Genomic DNA, 22,927 nt, shown 5'->3' on the forward strand with positions numbered 1-22,927 from the left:
TCCATTTAGCAGACTGTTTGCACATTTTAATTTCATGAAGTAATGTGCTGCTAAAGGGCCAGTTTCCATCATTCCAATGATGCAATGTTTCATGCTGAAAACTGAAAATATAGAACTATTTGTATGTGCAAAAGGAGATTTCATGGGTTTTTATGTAAGTTCGTGTCTTGTGCTGTGTGGATGTCCCACTGTGCAGAAGCCGACACGGTTCTTACATGTTCCCCCCGTTGGTTCTCAGCAGGCCTGCCTGCCTGTCTGTGCATTGGCCACAGAACTGTTTTTACAAGTGCAGAAGTCGCTGCTCCATTGCTCTGCAGCCCAACCGTATAACCAGGCTCTTTTCCTATTCTAGGGAAGTGGAGCGAAGGGAACGCCTTGTGCTCCCATTGCTAACTATTAAGTCTCTCCCGTTAGTCCCGCAGCAGAGACGAAGACATACGGGACACTTTCTTGTCCCTCTTGTCTTACTCTGTGCACCCCTCATTTGTTCTGTTCTTTATCTCCCTCTGTCTCTCCCCTACATTTTCCTCCCTTATCTTCCCTCTTTGTCAAGACTATACCATGCCCCATGCCCCCCCCCCCCCCCCCCCCCCCCCACCCCACCCCGTCTCCCCCACCCTTGAACAAATATACATCAGTGGCTTGGGCTTTAGCAAATGTTGGCTGCCTTGCCACTGAATTCTCCATACCTCATTTGAAACGGGCATCCCTTTTGCTCGTGGGTTTGTTGAAGGCCATCTTTAAGCTGGCCAGCCCAGCATGCTGCTGCGGACTGCCTGAGTGCCAGTGGGGTTTTTCCACTAACACTTGGCTGTCATGGCTTTAACCAGAGGGCCAGACTGAGCTCTGCAGAGACAGATGCCTTCTTCAGATGCCTCTCCCCTTTGATTTTTGGAAAGAATGCGGCTCTGTAATAACATACTGTATCTCATATCTTTTGTATGTCTTTATTAAAGAAAGCTCTGCTGTGCTCTGCTGCTGTGTTGGCTCTTCTGTTGGGAGGATGCCTGGCTCCTCTGGGACTGCACAGTGAGGTGACCTTGATAGAATGAGAGGAGGAGTGAAGGCGAGAGTGGCACGTCCCCAGCAGGTGCTGCACAACTGTCTGTGACACAGATGGGCAGACGCACACAAATTTGCTCGCAACCTGCATACATTATGCAAATGCACCTGTGTGTCAATGCATACACATACATTAATGCAAGTTTCCTACTGCCATACTGTCTGTTATACCAGAAGTGCTCACTCTCAACTCTACACCAGTGTAAACTGATCAGAAGTCTGTGCTTGGCTTGTTTTGGAGCATAATGGTAACTGTGGGCTTTGTTTCAGTCACAGGAGCACAATATACTAATAACTCTGGCAGTGACATCTGTCTATCCAGAATTCTCTGTGCTGTCTTTTCCATTCTGTGGTCATTTATGCTTTCAGTGGCTCCTCTCTGAGAAAAGGGAGTGAAATCAGCAGCCTCAACAAGGCCTTGGGGAGCTGGAGAAAATCAGTGCTCGCACAGCAGACCAAACAGTAGCACATGGGTGGATTCTCTCTGCTCTCTATGAACGGAGTCAGTAAGGAAGAGTTACTTCCTTGACCGGCTGACTGCCCCGTTGCTCCGTCTGACCATCTGCGTCGCAGCTCAGCCCAACCCAATCCGGTTCAGCTCCTTTCCCATTCTCCTTTTCATGCGCTGACATTTTTATCCTCCTATTAAAACTTTTAAGGGCCCATTATCTAGGAGAAAGGAATGCTGCTTTAGTAGTGTGGTGGCTCCATGCTAAGGCCCCTTCTTTTCAGTTTGTTACCCACCAACACTAGCTAGCTGCTTAATGTTCTCCAGCCAGCCGAGCAATGAGGGGACCGTCTCCCCTCTTAGACATATGACAGCAGCTCAGCACGGACCGTGAGCCCTCTTTTCACTGCCCTAAGCACTCAGAGCAGACTATAAACCCTTGGCATGCCTTCCACTACTTCAGCCCTATTGTTTCAGTCTCTCCACTACATGGTTCTCAAGTTTAAGAGAGCTTGCAGCGCTGCGGTGGAGAACTTATGGCCTCCTTGGATCTTTTGTTCGAGGATCTTTTTCATCTGCATCCTAGCTGGAACACCCATGTTAACTTCTTTTGCGCGGTCCCACGTGTGACGTTAAAACTCATACCCTGCTGTTGAACGTTTGTTTTTTCTGCAGGCAGCGTTTAGCTCAGAAGGACAGTCATGCAGAGCCCGAAGCTCCTGTGTCCATGATACAGATGTTGTACTGTCTCAGAAAATATGTTTTCAGTGGATATTTTGCAGTGTTGTAAAAGCTTGCCTGAGAGTTCTGAGAGAAACAGCTTGTTCATTCGTTGCTCACCAGCGATAGAGTTTAGATTGCAGGCCACTGGCTGAAATAGTGATTTGAGCTCCAATCAATCTCTCCACACAGCTATCCATTTAGACTGACTTGCCCACAGGAGTCGCCATCATCAGTAAATCCTTATGTACCTTTGCTTTTTTCCCCTGTTGTCCTGACCTGCTGGTTTTCAGAAAGGTGGCTTTTTGATGTGACCTCAGCTTAATTTAATGTCCTGCTGGTGCTGCAGCAGATCTCCGTGACAGACACACGAATTGACTCTGCTTCAAGATATGATAAAGAGTTTAGTGTGGTCACTTTATCCCCAAAGATCACGTTGTTGGTTTTTAGGGTATGAATATGGAGCGCAGTGAGCGCAAAAAAATTTAGCATACTCAACATGATATTTGCAGTCAAGATTTAACAGTTTACACTGTTAAACCTTTAATGAATAAAAACTAAAGGACTTAATGTTGGCTGTTGCTTATTTAGTCGTGATTATGCTACAGAGAAAAGATTTCAAACCAAGTTTTCAGAGGCTTTAATGATTATTTATATAATATCCAAACAAAAAAATGATTTCTGGCAAAAGAAAGATGAATCACATCACTCTTGGCATGCAATTATATGCTCTAGAAAGGCAATTACTGTAAATATAATCGTATGATATTTGGATCTATTGAAGCAGAGGTTTTCAAAGTTTTGATTACTGAGTGCCCATTTAGGGAGCCAGCATATGATTGAGGTCCACACAGGAAAAATGCAGCTGTGAGTTGTCCACCGAAATGGCTAACTTTAGCTAACAGCGCTAGCATTGATAACAGAATGTAATTCTTGTGACACTTGAGATGCCACTTGTTACCATGCAACCAGTAACTTTCTACAGCCCTTTTTACTAAGATCCCACAATATTGCCGCAGCAAAGTCCCTTCATTACGCCGGCTATGATCTTAGTAGGCTTATATATGGGACAGGCATCTATTTGAGACAGGCCTTTAATTCCTTAACATGAAACTGTTGCTCAGCTACAGTAAGATCGGCATTGCAATCAAATTATTTATTTGAACCAGTATGAATATTTCTTGTATAAAAATTAGGCTTCAAATAACATATCATTCATCCACATACATATACAACATATACATTAATTTGATCTAGCTCCAACAGACATCGCATCAGAGAGAGAGTGTTATGACGCTCGTTTCATGGCACTCAAGGATTACGGCACCCGGCATACTGACACAACACCACTTTATCCTGTTAAAACAATCCTCACAACTTGGATTAATTGTTATGAAAAAACTTTTGATTCTTTTGATCGGTGGATCCTTACAGACTAAAGTAATATGAATAACTTACAGGGTAATTGAGGAATGGACACTTATTCTGACTTTATGACAGCCTCTGAAGAAGGGAGTCACCACTAGTTTTTCGTCATGCCAATAAATCCAAACAATTAACAGTCTTCTCTGGTGCTCATGGTTTCAGTAAAATGAATTGAACTACTGGATTGTGGAGAATCTAACCAAGCTATGAGATGTGTAGCATCTTTATATTGACAAAAGTTTAAACATTTATATTTGTGCGATCTAAATGGCAAGTAGCCAACAACCCATTTTCTCACATCCAAAGAATTTCTATAGAAATTAATTGCTTGGCAGACCAGACATCTAGTTGAGACACGCTTTTATTTGTCAAATGTTTAGCCACACTAGGATAGTTAAATTGAAGTTTCACAGTATTTTAGTTGCTGTTCTTCTTCCTTGAGTTAGCTGCTAACTTTTGCAAGCTGCTTTTTAAATCTCCTGATGACGGGTTGCACACATAACGTCATCAAAACATCACACCCGTTTCATCCTGCCGGCTCTGTTACTACCTCCAGTGCCGGCTCAAAGGCAGAACAGCTCTGTCCCACCATTCCATGTTGGTACCTTTTATACAGAACGGTGAGGCGGAATAACCCCACAACAGTCCTGCCTTGAACAGGCTGCAGGGACCGACAAGATGTCATTCCTAACCTGTTAGGGGGCACAGTATAAGGCATAGCCAGGCAGAATCTTAAATGGGTAGTAGAGTATTAAAGCTATTGAAAGTGAAAGTATTGAAATGGATAGCAGATGATAAAAATATAATGCACTAATTAACATATTACATCCCACTTGCTTATCTGTACAAAAGCCTACGTGTGAAAACAACATGTTGTGGTTTCATTGCAAGGTTATTTTTATGGCTTAAACTAAGTGTTTATGCTTGGATAAATTAGCCATGAGAGTGGTGCGACCTTTTCATCTAACGCTCAGCAAGAAAGCAATTAAACATATCTCCCATAATATCGAACTGTTCCTTCAACACACAGGCTAGTACTGAGTGTGCTGGACGAAAAGGGATTTATTGTCTATTCCAGCAGCATCACCTCTTATTGTCGGGTGCAGAGGTCATGACCTGTCCTGGTGAGGATAAAGCTGTGGCGTCTTTGTGGAGGAAACACTCCCACTTGTTTTCTCGGTTAATTGCAGTGTTCTCGTTTTTACAACGAGTGCAGTAGCTCTGAAGACGCCTGTCCGTGTTGAGCTGTGAGAAAACCCACATCCAGTCTGGTCAGTCCCTCTGTAGACGTTGGACTCTATTTCCTGTCCAACTCTGTGCCTGTAAAGTGGGCTGTGATCGTTTTTTATTAGTTTCTACATATAGAGTTATATTTTATGGGTCAGCAGATCGTTTTAGTGGATCGTGGCGTATATGATCTAGCATTTCTCCTCCTCTTTTCCATCCACTTCCTTATGAAAGGATGTTTTTCTTTCTGCTTCCCATCGTTTAGTAATGATAAAAACTGGAGGCCTTTGGCAGCCAGTTAGAGGGAACTGCACACGCTGGATGATAGCTGGGCCTGGCCTGGAGAAAAGGGCCATTGTGTCAACACTTTGGCTTTTATTGGTCCTCAGAGAGACGAAGGCCCAGGTTCTGGCCCCAGTCCGACATGTTATTGATGGATGGCTCTGTAGCATTCAGGGGGAGAGGGGCTGCATAAAAATAAAGGGGGAGTGAAGTGAGTTTTGGGATGCATAATACAACCTTAGTAAGTAATCTTTGGTCTTTTGGGGTTACTTAGTTGGAAATTCAATCCTCTGTTAAGTTCATAGATGTCTGTGTCTTGCTCCGGCCTCAGATTGACACAAAGCCAAGGAAAGGGACCACTGAATTCCACATCCTACTTAAATATCCACATGACTCGCTGTGAAATTTGCAGCACTTTTACAGCAGCTGCTCTGTTGATGCTCATTCATGGTCACTTCACTCAGTCCTGCCGTGCCTTTTTCTTTTCGCATTCAGAGCTGAAACGCCGGCCCAGTGTTTGTTCAGTCTTTGTGAGGCAGGGAGGGCTGTCGCTGCAGTTAGTGTCTGATCGTTCACCCTGTCTGCAAAGACGACAAGAGCTCAGGCAGGAAAGTCTGAGAGGATTGTATGACCTTGTGACACTTGTTGACAGACTTAAAGTGATGGAAAGTATTTAACCAGGAGGTCAGAATTGTCTATCACGTTGTCCGCTCGGTGAAGTAAAGTAAGACTCAGAATAGATTTCAGCCAGGAGTGGAAATACATAGAAGGGCAGGTTCTTGGCAAAACATATGGAAAACAAGAGGGCATAATTAAAGGAGGTTATAGTGGCAGGAGTTAAAGTACATAAATAAGTAATTAAGCACAGAATGATGTGAAAACCCGTTTCTGTCGAGCTAAGATTGTTTTCTCCTCGTAGCCCTCGAGGCAGGTACATAGAAACTCTGGGACAGCGCGCGCTTTTTAAGACTGACACACCACATTTAGACTTCAGAGGAAGAGTGTGCAAGGTTATATGAGCTTTACTAGGTGTTGACACTTCCATACACATATGCAAATGCTTACATTTATTGCAGAAAAAAGTTGGCTAATTAAGAAAGTTAGACCTCCAAACACCCTTCATTGCGACAGCGGATTTAATGAGACATTAATGGAGATGTCTTCTTGCTCACTGCCTCCCTCTTTGCCAGAAGAGGGATTCGGAGAGAGATCTGTTTGGTTTTTAATGAGCCAGAGAGCTGGGGTTTGTCGCTGCGTCTGTAGCGGCGGCGGGGTTTCAGAACGAATAAGTCAAATATCAGTCGTCTCGCCGCGAAGGCAGCAGGATTATTGCAGTACAGAGCAAAGCAGAGGGAGCACTGCGTCCGTTTGTGTAATAATTCATGAGCCATGGAAATGCATGCTAGGTGTCTGTCGTACCTCTTCATGAAACATTCACGAGTTATGTTTAGTAAAGCTTTAGATTATAAAACAACCTTTTTTCATCATCTTCATTTTCAAGGTTTGCCACATTCTTACTGAAGTGCTTCAGCCTTGATGACTCATGATCACTGACCCGCTCGTTTTAAAGCAATCCCCTTTGATCTCATTCTCTGCAGGGAGAATTTAACCAAGGAGGTTTTTTTCCTCAGTGTGCTCCTCCTTTCTTTTCTTTATGGGGGGATTACCTCAATTAAAATTACAGGTCTTCGGGATCAGCTCCTGCTGGGAGTTTTATCCTTTCTGTAGGCAGCCTCCTTTTTATAGCCTGAACTGAGTGAGCGTGTTCCAACAAGTGCTTGAATCTTTGTTAAAGGGGCACTGGGCATGTCAGTCACCAGCAAGTAGGCATAAATGTGAGTCAGGGTCAGGAGACGTGACAGGCATTTGAGCGTTTTTACTCCTCATACCAGCTCCGTGACATCCAATTTAAAAGTTTATTGAGTGGTCTTTCGTTTTAAAAACCTGTGCGTAACCTGTGAGGCAGTCAAGAGATAAACTCTCTCTCCTGGTCTCGCTTTTTTTTTCACAGTTCAACCAGAAGGCGCAAAGGAGGGACCCACCTGTATGGACAAGAATCACGGCTGTGCACACATCTGCAGGGAAACACAGAAGGGTGGCATCTCCTGTGAGTGTCGACCTGGATTCCAGCTCACGCGTAACATGAAGGACTGCAAATGTAAGTCATGTCAACCTGAAGGATAGTTCCCCTCTGTGAAAAACACACACACACACACACACACACACACACACACACACACACACACACACACACAGGGAAACGCACTAGAAGGAGGATTTATAGGCTCCTCATGAAAAGGTGATTGGGGTTGGAAACCTGCCGATGATGGATAATTGCACTCATTCCACAAATGCCTTCCAACAGATTTAAAGTAGGCTACTGACATTTAAGTTACATTACCAGAGCCGTGACTAATCTTCCGAATAGTCCTCGTAAAGAAAAACATGTTTATCAAATAAGGAGCGATCATTTACACAACCAGGGCAAGTGTGGAGGTTAGTCGAAGGGGACCGCGCTGATGGACAGCGCACACTTCCTGTTGCTGTGCAACGGAGATCATCCTGTCAGAGCTGGGGCCAGGGCTGATGGGGGATTTGTCTGTGTTTGGATAAGGATTGGAGAAGTGTTATTCTATAGTTTTTTTTTCTGTGACAGCCCAGGAAAGGGCAAGAGGCGCTGGGATGGTAGGGTGCAGACAGGATGGCGGTGGAAGCCTCAGCTCGTCGGTGCTCTTTTTCACTCTGTCATCACAGGTGTGTTAGAAGTGCCAGAGTTAATGCTCCCTTCACCCGCCAGCAAATAAATGTATTTGCTCCTAAAGAGTTGCACACACACATATTTATACCAGAAGTATTCCCATCATTTATGTGGAACAAGGGTTCTAAAGGATCATTACATTTCCAGAAAATTTACAAGGAATTTTGGGGGGGGGGTTGTTGTTTGTTTGTTTTTCCCACAATTTCAGTATAAAAATCAAACCTTTACTGACACATTAAAAAAACATTACTAGGTCTGAATTTCCAGTAAATTTCCCAAAATTTTCCAAGAGAAGTTCAGCTTGGGAATTTGTTTTTCACAATTTATATTTTAAAAACTCTACCTTTAAAAAAAAATTGTGAACACATTTGTGAAAATCCACATACTTGACACTGAGGAAGTCTGTGGAGAGGGTGTGGAGGTCTGAGAGGAAAATAATTTTTGGTAGGGAAGTCCTTTTTTTGAGGGGGCGGTCACTGGGAATGTTTGTTTTTATTGTTGTTAAAAGAAAGTTCAATACAATGTGAAGAGTCAACTTGTTTCATCAAAGTGCATCTCAACTAAGTTGTTGATTTTTTTCATTCCTATCAGAAAGGTTTACATTCATGTCTGCTTATGATGTATTAAAGATTTGTTTCTATCTGCACATGACATGGCAAATACAGCCTGAGCACATTTTATTACCATAAATTCCCAATAATTCCATCCTGAATATTCCAGCAAATCTGCACCCTTGTGTGTAACTGACACGAGTCTTGTACTGTGTTTATAAAGAACGCCATAAATGATTAAAAAAAAAGTGTTCTCTTTAACTTTTTTCCATTCTGCAGAATTAATTAAATGCCCTAGAAAGAAATCACACGGAGTGACTTTCAATGAGTGAGTTCAGCCTCTTGCTCGAGGCCACTTCTGTTGGATAGTTTAAAAATGTGACCATGTGTAACTCTAATGCAAAACTGAGTCTGAGGAGTAATAAATGAATAAAGCCACGATAGTAATAAATGTGATTAATATAGTTCCCCAGTTGAGTCGGTGAATATCAAATCAAGGCATGCTCTCCTTCACATTATGGTACACAGATTTTATCTTAGTTTAAGCCCAGCTTTTAATAGGTTGAAAAAAATGATGAAAGGTGTCTGGAAGTTACATCGGTTTAACAGCACAATCTGCAGACTAAACCTTGGCATTGTATGTTTCTGCAAACCACCGATATGTTACATTTGTAAATTATTATGAAGCTCATATGTTGAAACCTCAAGTTTCAATGGTATTCCAAGCATCAAATAATGACGCATGGTCAGTGGACCTCGGCATCAGATACCAACGCACTGAGGCACTCTTTAGCCCACTATGAGATTAACTAGGCAGTGGTGTTTTTTCACACCATGAGCAACTGCCATAGTATATAGAGCAAGAAAGTCTGCATCAGGCAGGCAAGATGTGAGGTGAATTGGTCAAACAAAGACTGGACTTTCACCCTGGAGACTGCTGTTCATGTTCTGTGTGAAACCAACAACTTAGTGTATTAGTATGTGTTGCATACTGCGCTATTGATGTATGTCATGTGTCACATGACAATACATCACTTCAGTAACAATGTGGGCTTATGTTAAGCCATACTGTGATTTTGTTTTTGAACCTGACCACATGCTTTTGTTGTCTAAACCTAAGAAAGTAAACCTAAAACAACATTTTTTTACCCTAAAATCGAAGTTTATTTTGAAAAGTAAATGTACGCATTTAATGAGCAGAAATTGTACATTTCCTGTGAAAACGGAAGTTTATTTTGAAAAGACAAAATGCATGTAACAAGTGTAAACCAACACGCCATGCCTGAGTGTCTAAAGCTGATGCTGGAGGAGTATCAGAGCATCATAGTTTGACGAGTAGGTCTACTGACTTAAGCGTTGGTATTTGACAAGTTGGTAGTGAGAATGTGTGTTTCACAGCTGGAAATGCCACCATGTATCACTAACAAACAACAGGTTTTGAAGTTTGTTGCTCTCGAACAGTTGTCTGTAGCCTGCAGCTTGGCAGCTGTGTCACCTAGGTGTCACACCATTCACCATTCCCACCACCTCCTGACGACAAAATCAGCTCATGTACATGTAATCAGAACTATGTCACTTTAAAAAAGTTAATATGATACTTTGGAAACATACAAATGTAACATCTGTGGTGCAGAAACATACAGTATTTTCTTGTGGTGACTGGGCTGTGTTTGCAGTGTTCTCAGTGCATTGAACTGTGAACAGTTTCTGAGTCTGGTATTTTTCTACAGTAGTGTGAGACAATTTTCAACCTGTCTTTTCCACTCTGTCAAATTGTTGAGACTGAGTTGTGACTTTGTTAATACAGCCATTTTGAGAAACTCTGCAATAGGAAGCTTTATGTACAATATGTCTCCTTGAAGCCCTCCGAAGAAGTCAGTGCAGTCTAAGCCCGTAATGTTTACATCATAGAGCACACAGCCCAGAGAAAAGAGTTCCAGCTGATGACCTATGCTGCATGTCTCAACCCTCTCTATTATTCATTTCTAGTCCCTCTCCATTGTGAACTTTCAAATTAAAAAAGGAATGTATATTATCCTTTATGTACAGTTTACATTAACTGTGTGCTCTTTGATAGTGACGTGTAACTACGGCAACGGGGGTTGCCAGCACATCTGCGAGGAGACGGACCACGGCCCCAAGTGTGCGTGCCACATGAAGTTCGTCCTGCACAGCGATGGAAAGACTTGTGTAGGTGAGTCATCTCACCCCGATACAACTACCATGGGCGAGAAATAATGGCTTTGAAATGAGAAAATGTAAAACCACAAATGATTAACTCGGCACTCAATTTCCAACAGCAAATTTAATTAACATTTGCAATGAGGTTTATTGTGATAAAATGCAAGTTGAGAGTTCAGGTGTTGTTACAGTAGCTGCACACCTGAGCCTTCTCTCTTGATCTGTGACATACAAGGACAAAAGGCTACCACCCACTGTGCTTTCCCCTCTGCTGCTGCTGCTCCAGTAACCTCTCAGTCCCTGCATCTGCTTCGGCTTCTCTTCTTCCTCTTCCTCCTCCTCTTCTTCACTGGACACAGTGCAACAGCTCTCCCTGTTCCTCTCTGTTCCTCAGCCATGCAGTCAGACGCACACCTTCTATTAGCCCTTGGGTCAGTTCCTCCACCGCTTCCCGTTGGGGATTAACTCACACACCTGACCTAACCTTCCACTGGCATTTATCAGTGTTTGCCTCAGTTGACTTAAGTTGAGTAAAAATCATTCAGCCACTCAGGCATATTGAACCATTCTGAAGGGCAGTTTCCCATCAGATGGGGCCTGCAGGTGCAGTAGAGTTAAAGCACAGGTTTCGATAAATGTGTACCGATCACGTTTAGCCATGCAGAATCGCTCAGACACTTCACCGACAATCATGGAACACTAACGATAAAGTTAGTCAGGTGTGAATTGGAGACCGACTATTACTGCAGACAGGCCTTTATTTTATCCGCCTTTTTAACCAGAGTGTCATTAATCGTTTCTGGATGCACTACAAGCCTATTTAAACCAATTCAGCGCGTACTTTGCAGCGTTAGTAACCTTTGTTTGTTGTGGAAGCTCCAGCAAGTTGGACAGGACATATTTTCATTGTCAGGAAGACAAACATAGTAATCGAATTAGAGGCTACGCCTGTAGAGCAGACTGGTGGGGTGGTTGCTTGGTTTCAGTGGCTGTTAAGTTTGAGAGCTCGGTTTGGGTAGCGGCTGATTAGCTCAGTGCTTCTGGATCCCCTTTATTACCGCAGCCCTGATGAGAGCCAGACCTATGTCAAGGTCTGGTCAGCCAACCTGTCATTATTGCTGTACCCCGCTAGGCCAGGGGGACGCCACAAAGTTGACCGCAACCAAATTATACGTCTTAGCTCGTCTTATTCCCAAGGCAGAGCAAATGTACATTTGGTGTGCCAGATTAGGAAGCAGTCAGCCAGTTAAAATCTCTGATTTCCCCCTCAGAGTCTGGGGTTACAGAGGTGGAGGCAGGGCTGCTCTGCGGTCGACACGGGGGCGCTCCATCTCCCAGACACTCTATTAGTTAATAAAACCTCAATAAAACAAACAATCTGCCAAATGAACCACTGACGGCAGAGTGAGTGACAAGAACGCTGGAAGACCTTCAGAGAGGCACCACTACTGTGCATTAGGCCTGTAACTGTGTAGGGTTTCCACCATGAAATATAATTCAAAAGCCAAGCATGCTGAGGTTCTGGTTGTTTTTTTTTTGTAACACTTGAAAAGCTTCATAAGTGATATTTCAAGTTGGTGTGCCAGGTTTAAATGTAATAACCGTATCCCTCTGGCAAAGAAATAATGTTTTCTTGATAAATATGACAGCTACCTCTGCCTCAAAGAAAGAAATTTCATTTTTATTTATTTCAAGGCTTAAAACAAATGTTTTTCTCCCTGGGAACCAAGAAACTATTTTCTAATTGTGAATTAACTTTCAAATAGTCTTAAATGTCACAAACAAGATAAAAATGGCTCGCTGGGGTTGTAGTATTTTTACGCACTGTCTTCATGGCACGTAGTGATAATTACCTCTCAGCTGCCGCATTCGGAAATAGTAAATGATGTATAGAGTGTGGAGGGTATCCATAGCAACCACACAAAGTGAAAATACACTCCTGTTTAGCTTCGCTATTGATTTAGAAACGTTTATGATTAATTGAGACGCTGCATACTTCATCCAAAAGGAACATAGCACATGATTACAAAACAGCTCTCGTCTCGTCCGTGGCATTGTCGTTAGTCTGGTGTGCTCTTTCAGTATGCTGCAGCCTCACCGTTCAATGCATCTTGTGGGGTGTTTTTATATGAATTCTGACACATTTTCATTCATTTTGTGGTGTCTCTCCTCACCCAGGCTTGGCCATGCATTTTGTAATAATGTGGCACATTCTGCTCCGTTTGGGAGTGCTGGTTCTTTATCCTTCCTGTCTCACCTCTGTTGATACTCTGCAATTCTATAGGTGGGCATTTTAATGTCAGCAGGGCTTTTATGGATGGCACACATGGACACGTTCTCTCTCATTCATACACACACACACATACACACACACACACACACATAGGAGGTATTTGTTCATTCGCCTGCTCGACCCTTTAAAGTCAGATTACTTAACTGAAACAGACTAAAAGCTGCAGATGATAACTTTTATGAAAAATAACTTTTTTCATATTTGCTGAAACTGTCTCTGTATTCACACAGCTCTAAATGAGACAGATAATTGGTGAATAAAATCATACTCCTCTGCCTATTCTACTGCTTTGTAACGCTTATAATGGCTTTACCACACGTGAACATAAACAATCAGAGCGGAGGAGACGTTAACGCAGCTGTCAATCATGTTAATCATGGCTTGTGAACTGCAGCCTAACTACAAAACTAAGCAGTGCTGATCAAATATGAATCAATATTCTGTTACTGCCTTTCATATTTTTCTTTTCAGATGTTTTCATATATGTATTTTAGTGTACTGTTTAGCTGTAAAATGAGAAAGTTGACTTGTGGGCGACACCACAGTGTGGTGGCCAGGTCACAAACTTTGTCATTTTACAGCTAAACAGTACACTAAAATATGTTTCTGAAAACATTTATAGTGCAAGATATGCAATACAGAAACAAACATATTTAATAAATCACGTCCCTCCTCCTCCTCCTACTGGTTGTAGTGGCATTTGTAAGAATCCAGTGCAGCACAGTCAGCAACAACCAATCAGAGCCGAGGAGTCTAACACTGCGATCAGTCACTGCTCTTGAACTGTCTAACCAAGTAGTTTGATCAAATATGAGTTACTAATGTTACTGCATTGCATATCTTTCACTATAAATGTTTTCAGAAACATATTTAGTGCACTGTTTAGCTGTAAAATGAGAAAGGTGGTCTGACTTGTTGACGATGCTTGGTACTTGGGTCAACTGTATCCAACATGGCAGCCAGGTCACAAACTTTCTCATTTTACAGCTAAACAGTGCACTTAAGTATGTTTCTGAAAACATTTATAGTGCGAGATATGCAGTGCAGTAACAGTAGGAGCTCATATTTGATCAGCCTACTTAGTTAACTGCCTAGTTGGACGGTTCAAGAGCAGTGATTGACAGCTGTGTTAGTGACTCCTCGGCTCTGATTGGTTGTTTCTGACCGTGCTGCGGTAGATTCTCACAAATGCCTTTACAACCAGTAGGAAGAGGAGGAGAGATGTGATTTTTTTCACAGATTATCTGTCTCATGTAGGTCTTTCAGAATATTTTGACAGTGTCAGCAAATATGACACAAAGGTTATTTTTACTAAAGTTACCAAGTGTAGCTTCAACAGAGTCGGGTTTATTTGTCTGTACAACAAGTAAATTCAGGTATCGGGAAGGAGCAGCCATCATGTGGAAGCATTCACGCTGTTAGCACAGCAAATCATAAACATTCACAAATAGCAGGCAGATGCAGACATGCTCCGGAGTTCAATCATCTGAAGAGTTGGCCACACTATGCCACACACACACACATGCAGAGAAGAGAGCAAGAGATGCATTTTATAATACAAACAGAAAGCTATACAAACAACCACACAAACAGCTCATATCCAGCATGCATGCATCATATGCATGTAAACACATGTAGTCTACATGCATATGCCCATAACATAAACACTCATTTCGGGTGGTCTGTGCATTCATGTTGGCGTATTCAGATGTATCTCACAGTGCTCTGTCCTCCTAACTGCTGAGGGTCATTGTTTCTGGATGCTGCATGTTGGGATTGGGACATGTTGGTCAAACTGTGGCAGTCGATGTGAACTGTGCATGCTTTGTGGTTGTGATCTGTTCTCGTCAGAGTTGAGCATCTGCTTCCTCACCTGGCACCTCAAATGAGCTCTGAATTGGCCATTCTGACGTCCACAGGGCCGGAAGCTACATGTTTTAATTACAGGGACTAAACGTGACTTTTATTCTGAAATAATTTTGGTTTTAAACGTAATTAAAACAGTGTGAAGATAAACATGGTGGCTCTTACTGCAATTTAAAATAAGACCCTCAGAAGGTCTTCTTCCATTTTGTTGATGTGCTTAAAGGCCCAATCCGTCACCCCAGCTGTATCATGGGTGAGTGGACATAGTTTGCATACTAAATGTGTGCCATGTAGGTTAGTGTAAAGTTAAATATACATTAAGTGGACTCCAGACATGAGATTCACTTTGCAAATTTGGCTTGTACAATCAGTTAAATTAACAATAAAAGTCATGATTTCACACAAACAATTTTTTAAAAGAAAACTAGAGTGCTGTCTTTTAAATCGTTTTTTAGTGACCGCACATAAATTGTACGGCTGGGCCACTGACTGTGCTTAGAGACTTGACGTAACAGCCTAGCAACATTAATTCTGAAATGATCTGACCATAAAAGACACCATAAAGCACAGACATGAATCTGGCTGTCCCCGTCTTTCAGCTTGCCGCACTAACCACCATTCGCTCTGTCTGCCGAGGCTCGCAGCGCTCATACTAACTAGCAAAAGCCCCCACTCACACACAAACAACAAAAAAACTGCACTTTGCAATGTGTGGAATATTTGTTTGCATGATTGCATGTTTGCGAGGTAACACTTTTGCCTTGAGATGTCACCCTTTTCACTTTAGACGAGGATCTATCATCAGTTTGTTGTAAGGATTTGAGAAATAATCACTGCTGTTTGCTCAGTTGTTACCAATAAGAGGCTGTCTTTTCTTTTGCAACAACATAATGTCATTCTTCCATGTCATTATCGCCTCCTGCGGGCATAAATGGACATAACAATTTGTTTGACTCAGGAGAGATGATCCCCTCTCATCCATGCTAAACACCTTCTTCCAAGCCCCACGATACCTTGCATGAATTGTGGGGACAACCTCCAGTTATTTCTTTCACTGAACCTGTGTCTTCTTTTTGTTGGAGTTTTTTAAGAAATAAATAATTTGGGACCCTGAAAAACAGCATAATTTTACAACACCTCTACGTTCTACTACAGAGGGATGGGAGGACAACCTGAACCGGTGGCCTTGGATAGCTGTAACAAACTAGTTTTATTTTCCACTTGCCGACAGTTTTTGAAGATTGCTGACAAAAGCCCTAGTCAAATCAGCGCTCCTGTGTGCAACAATAGCTATGTGTGAATTTTCAAAATCTGAGATGTGCGCTAATGTGTCGCACATGCCCAAGAGAAATTTAGCAGGTTGCAGGTATGAAACCTGTAGTGTGAATGTAGTGTGAGTGACGAAAAGCCAATGAGAGCGCCAGATATGGGGTGAAGGAAATTTTAGGGGGACAAGAGGTAACTCCTGCAACAGAATATCACCAGGCAAAAAAGACAGTCCTTGCTGCCTGCATCTCCCCAAATTAGCACACAAACAACTTGGATTGCTAGCTTCTTACTGACATACATTTCTAGAGGAAAGAACTCCTGTCCCTTGCGTGATCTTGTATCTTTTCCCGTATCCCTTCTCACGTTAATTACGTAGTTTGGACACTTTCCTAGTAAACAATTTTGTAATATGTGACCTTTCTCAATGTGCTGTTTGTGGTTGCACTAGCGGCCAAGCTAAACTAAATTTGAGGCTCAACGAATGTAAACCACAAGTGAAAAAGGGATTGTTTCCTGTCGGCAATGAAACCATCTCCATAATGTACGAAAAGAATATGAATCCACAACTGTTTTAAATACACAAGGTTTGGGTTTTACCTCATTAATACACACCTGACTTTACTACTTTGGAAGTACTAATGAGCTTCAGACTATTCATTGATTCGCCATCTGGAGCAGTGACTGTACATAAAGATGGACGACGTGCATCCACTTCCTCCCATTGGAAAAAATACAAAGCCAAAATATGCGGGATAGCTGGTGACGTCATTTGGAGCCACAGTAAGACCATGGTATCAAATTCCCACTCATACACCAGTCCATCCCAATGGCGAGATGGGCCATTGATTGCAATCACACCAAGTGGCACACACAGCCTTCAGTCATGATGTCGCACCCCATTTTTATTGCATCAAATAACTAGAACCAAACGTATCTAAAAAATGAACACTTAAACATATATCAGCGTGATATGAACCACCTTAAATGACACAAACCATCTTTGGGAAAAATTTATTCGACGTGTACTTTGATCTTTTAGTTTGGCCCATGTCCCGTCTGCTAACATGAAGGGGGTGGATTTAATGCCCTATACTGAGCCAGGCCCCAGGGGGTGATCCAGATATTTTGGCTTCACTTTAAGGGAGCTGTCACCTCATTTATCTTTATATACATGGTGTGTTGCAAATTAAGTAGCTAAATCTGCCATTGTACGCTATCAAAGGCCACTTCTTCAGGTCGTCTCCGCATCCCTTGGTACTAGAAAACAGAGGTATGATCACATTATCCCATTTCAGGTGTGACAGGCTGTGTTCCCACATAATCTGTTTCCCTAAAATCTCTGAGTAAGACACCTGTAGCATACCACTACCTCTCACAGATGCCACCTCAGTGAAAGTAATAACTGGAAGTCGTGCCCATAATAACACAAGACATCGTGGAGCTGTACTGTAGGAATAAGGTGGATCTACTGTAAACCACATCAGATTAGTTCTTGTCACATGCTCATGATTTACATAACACACCAATGCTGCGTGGTTCAATTGTACAGAGATCTAAAGTGGTGTTTTTTAAAATGTGTTATTGTGTGTGTGGGTGTGCGCGTGCATGCAGGGGAGAGGAGTGTCCAGTCCCAGGCAGCCCCACAGCTGTTCCCCAATGGTAAATATGTGTTCCTCTGACTCCTCTCTCTGGGGGTCTGTGGGTGTGGGGGATAGAGGAAGCTAACCTAGCAGGCACTGATCAGGCCCTTCCCCTCCCCACAGGGGCATCATCCTTCTGACCTTTGACCTCTGACCCCCCTCCTCCTCTACCTTCCTCTTCCTTCTGTGAATGCCCTCTCAATAACAACTGCTGCCCGTGTCAAACCACACCTTTTCAAAACACAGCTGCGAACAGGGAGCCTCCGACCAGCAGTCTGAGCCTTATATAAAGACATACACGTATACTGTATGTAATACTGTCACATGGAAAGATTCTTCTTAAAATCAGTCAGTTTAACAGTGGTTTACTGAAGTTCTTTTTTCAATTATTTCCATTTGATGCTACTTTCAGTGGGACTGAATGGTGGCAAGAATCTGGTGATATGATATGTGTCACGATACAGGGGTTACGATCCATTATATTCAAATGCTGTAAGCAAGGTGATGTCATAGTTTGAAGAACACACCGCTATATGCATAAAATAGCTTACTTTTTAATGCAATCAGAACAGTGGGCTCTGCATTTGTATTCATCACAGTCCCTGTAACATCCAACAGCATAGCACTACTTTTTGTGCATCTCAGCAAAGGAATTATCATTTTCCTTTATCAGTAAAATACAACAGAGAGTACAGGATTCCTTTCACTCCACTACTACAGCTGTTGTATCTTTTTAGATTAAAGACTTTTTTTGTTAAAACCTATTGTAAACTTACAACACCCAATACATATTTAAAAACATACTACACTGGATTTTCCTTAAAAAACAATGTATAGACTCATACAGAAGTAATCCCTCTCAATCCTCACTTATGACCCACGAGCAGTGTGTGGCCGTGTATTTATTTGCACTCTACCCTCTGCCCATATTTTTTTATTTTCTTCTTATTGTCTGTGTTAGGGACGTTTATGAGTGTGTGTCCCCCAGCTTTCAGGTGAGGTCAGGCTTTATGAAAACCAGGTGCCCAGGTGCCAGACTGTAAGTTGCAGGCATCCAAAAACACAGTGCAGAAAAAACACAAATATAGCGAGGCAAAGCACTAAATGAGAGTGAATCTGCAGTTGGCTTTTACTTTCACTTATGCTGGGGAGCCGGTTTACAAACAGTAACTACAATCCTGCATAGAATACCTTTTAAAGATTAAATAAGTGACTCACGGCCATTTTGGCCTTTGACCCTCAATTTTATTTATAAAGCCAAATATCACAAATCACAGTTTGCCTCACAGGGCTTTACAGCATACGACATCCCTCTGTCCTTAGGACCCTCACAGCGGATAAGGAAAAACTCCCCAAAAAACCCCCTTTTGTATGTCACAATGAGACAGAAAGAGAGACAGAGAGAGAGAGAGAGAGACAGAGAGAGATGCAGGACAGACGGTAATGACAGTGGCTTACAACAACATTAATGAAAGTAATAATATTATAATTATAATTCTGGCTGTTGTGATACAATATGTTTAAAATATATATTAATATCTGGCAGTATACATATGTGACAATAATCATATGTGTATAATAACAGTAGAAGTATGACTAATGACTAATGATGGCAGCAGCAGCAGGAGGCATCTGGCAGGACCACGGCAGCAGCACAACCACACACGTCACACTATCCAGACACCGCTGCGATATAAGTTAACCTGAGAGAGAGTGGAGCACAAAGGCTCCGGAGAAGAAGCCGAGTTAGTGACATGCAGTATAGCCGAGTTAGCAAGATGCAGTAACAGGACACGAGAGAGAGAGAGAGAGAGAGAGAGAGAGAGAGAAGGAGAGAAGGTGCCCGGTGTATTATAGGGGGGTCCTCCGGCAGACTAGGCCTAAGTCAGCCTAACTAGGGGCTGGTACAAGGCAAGCCTGAGCCAGCCCTAACTATAAGCTTTATCAAAGAGGAAAGTCTTAAGTCTAGTCTTAAATGTGGAGACGGTGTCTGCCTCCCGGACCGTAACAGGAAGATGATTCCACAGGAGAGGAACCTGATAGCTGAAGGCTCTGGGTCCTGATCTACTTTTGGAGACTTTAGGGACCACGAGTAACCCTGCGTTCTCAGAGCGCAGTGTTCTGGTGGGATAATATGGCACTATGAGCTCTCTAAGATATGACGGAGCCTGACCATTTAGAGCTTTATAAGTTAACAGTAGGATTTTAAATTCAATTCTGGATTTTACAGGGAGCCAGTGCAGAGAAGCTAAAACAGGAGAAATATGATCTTGTTTCTTAGTTCCTGTTAGTACACGTGCTGCTGCATTCTGAATTAGCTGGAGAGTTTTTAAGGACTTACTAGAGCTACCTGATAATAGAGAGTTACAGTAATCCAGCCTAGAGGTAACAAAAGCGTGGACCAATTTTTCTGCATCTTTTCGGGTCAGGATAGGCCTAATTTTTGCAATATTATGCAGATGAAAAAATGCAGTCCGTGAGGTTTGTTTTAAATGAGAATTAAAAGACAGATCTTGATCAAATATTACTCCGAGGTTTCTTATGGTAGTGCTAGAGGCCAGAGCAATGCCATCTAGAGAAACTATGTCATCAGATACAATAAAGCCGTGGGGCCTCTTGCCACATTTTAGATTTCTCTGTAACATAAGCAGTTCCACCAAAGAGTTATTTTCCCCTTTAAACTTCTCAGATGGTTTCATTTGAATAACTGTTTGCTGCCTAAAGAGGTTATATCAGCCTATTACATTAACACCCCTCAGTTTTATGTCATGTTCTACAAGAGGGACCGGACCCCTAGGTTAGGAACCATTAAACTCTACTATCTAGCAATATATAAAGTGGTTCAAAGGGACAGTTAACCCCCAAATCAAAAACCCATAATTTTCCTCTTACCTATAGTGCTGTTTATCAGTCTAGATTGTTCTGATGTGAGTTGCTATAGAGATGTCTGCCTTCTCTTGAAAATAATGGAACGACCTGGTTACTCAAGATAATCCACAGACCTTGTTGTGAGTAGTTACACGTAGGAACTATACTTTTCTACCCAACTACATCTGCCAACTGTATCACCGTACAGAAGGAAGCATGCATCTACACCAATGAGCTAGCTAATGTTATAGCTCAACTAAGGAGGGTGCCATTAATGTTAACATCTTGAGCTGTCACAAGCACAGGCCTCTCGTCCATGAGTAGATGCACGCTTCCTTCCGCACAGTGATACCTTTGGCAGGTGAAGTATGTTAAAAGTAAAACAGTTCCTACATGAAAATGCTCACAACAAGGTCTGTGGATTATCTTGAGTAAACAGGTCATGATTTCTGGAAAGAGACATTGCTGTTGAGTTTATTAAATGTATTTTTTGATGCTTTGAGCACCACAAGCTGAGTGCCATCTAGTTCCATTATATTGGAGAGAAGGCAGACATCTCTACGGCTGATATCTCCAACACTCAGCAACTCACACTAAAACAACCTAGATTGTTAAGTAGCACTACAGGTAAGAGGAAAAATATCTATTTGAGATACATTTGAGGGTGAACTGTCCCTTTAAAGTATCTCCACCTCAACTAACTACAACCCAGGGCTACAATGAAATGCTGCTTTAACGTTAATGCGTCAGTAATATCATATATAATAATGTATCAGTCACAAGGAAATGTTTTCTGCAGATAGAGTACTTCTACTTTTGATACTTCAACACTTGTGCACTTTGAGAGGACTTTCAATGCAGGACTTTTACTTGAAATGGAGTATTTTCACATTTATCCACTGGAACATTTACTGAAAGGATCAGAATAAGTTTTCTGCAGTTTGACTGATCTTCTGAATAAGAATTTTTTAGCACAAATAACAATTATCCTCTGTCAAAAGTCCAAGTCAGTTTAACTGTAATAGCTTCTAAGAGGCAGACCAAAGAGTCTGGTTTTATTTGTGTTTTGATACGGCTGAAATGGGCGAAATTGAGCATGCACTTTTTCAAACACTGGGCCATGGTGTTCCTAAACTCCATAAGCATGGCCTATTAGCTTTTGTGAGGGAGCCAATAACGTGTCCCTGAGTGCTTCATAGAAAAGATAAAACACAGAATCTCTCTAAACCTGCTTCTTCATACACATGTGGCTTTGTGTCCTAAACATAATCAGTTTCAGGGAATGTCCATGTTACCTCAGTTCAGTTTCTTCTCCTATGGTGTGTCCAGAAGTAATTTGTTTCACAACATTTACAGGCAACATGAACAATGGAGCATGTGTTAGGTGGGTAAATAAAAAAAAAGAGAGAAAAAAATGAAGAGAGTTTTTGCGTTTTTATAACATCACAAATGCATTTCAGCCCAATTTTCAGGATGAGCTGTGTTTTAATAGATATGGCAAAAATGCCAGGAGAAATAAACCCGGATATCTGCGACGATGTATCAAACCTTGATACTTCAAAGAGATTTACGATTTAATTATACCATGTAAGAGACTGAGGGGGGAGGCTTGTTCTCGGAGGAGTAGCCTGTTCAAGGTGAGACGGGAAACAATATTTTTTTAAGTTACTAGTTGTTGCTACTGTACGTACACTGAGTTTCCCTCATGCCACAATACAACGGTCTGACCTATTTTAAGATTTTGTGTCCTAGTTTCTGTTTTTTTCCCCCTCAGAAATAGAAACATTAGGAGCAAGAGATATATTTTGCATCCTCCTTCATCAGGTTTTCTCCCCGTTATTTCCTGTGTTACTGTACGCTGAAACCAGCTCTGTGGTTTACTTTCACAGTCGCACCTCTAGAGAACATTGAGAACAGTTTGTTGGTATTCTTATTGATGTTATTGAGAGAGCATTCACCTCAGAGCTTTAGTTGAGTTTTTGTCTGATAACAGTTGCACCCTCTGAGTGACTTAACCCGCATGTTTGCTGTTTGGGCAAGAAAACACAATATTTTCTCCCGTTTTTTTAGAGACGAAAATCTTTTTCTTTCACCAAAGCCATTTATTCTGGGTGATAAACACCCATAGAGCCTCTGCCTTGTGCTTCTTTGTGAATTCTGTCGGCTCACCCGTTGACGTATATTGTTTGCGGTCGTCCTAAATGGCTGATGACAAGTTGCATTGCGGTTGCTTGTCAACAGTCCTGATGTAAGTCAAGAAGCACTGCAGCTAGAAATCCTGTGGCTTCTGTTTAAAGATTATGTACACTGTCTGAACCCCTCTGTATGAAACGTATA

General features: G+C 42.1%; 1 protein-coding gene across 2 annotated transcripts in view; it reads left to right on the plus strand.

Annotated features, from left to right (window-relative positions):
* Positions 1-22,927, plus strand: part of scube3 (signal peptide, CUB domain, EGF-like 3) — a 107,587-nt gene that overhangs the window by 53,526 nt on the left and 31,134 nt on the right. The window contains exons 5-7 of one of the 2 annotated variants that reach the window (XM_033629158.2): positions 7,176-7,322; positions 10,551-10,667; positions 17,694-17,741. In XM_033629158.2, the coding sequence (XP_033485049.1) occupies positions 7,176-7,322; positions 10,551-10,667; positions 17,694-17,741 (312 nt within the window). The remainder of the gene's footprint in view (positions 1-7,175; positions 7,323-10,550; positions 10,668-17,693; positions 17,742-22,927) is intronic. The other variant, XM_033629159.2, reaches the window with a different exon arrangement.

Source organism: Epinephelus lanceolatus, chromosome 8 (assembly GCF_041903045.1).
Source record: "Epinephelus lanceolatus isolate andai-2023 chromosome 8, ASM4190304v1, whole genome shotgun sequence".
In the NCBI taxonomy this organism is placed as follows: Eukaryota; Metazoa; Chordata; class Actinopteri; order Perciformes; family Serranidae; genus Epinephelus; species Epinephelus lanceolatus.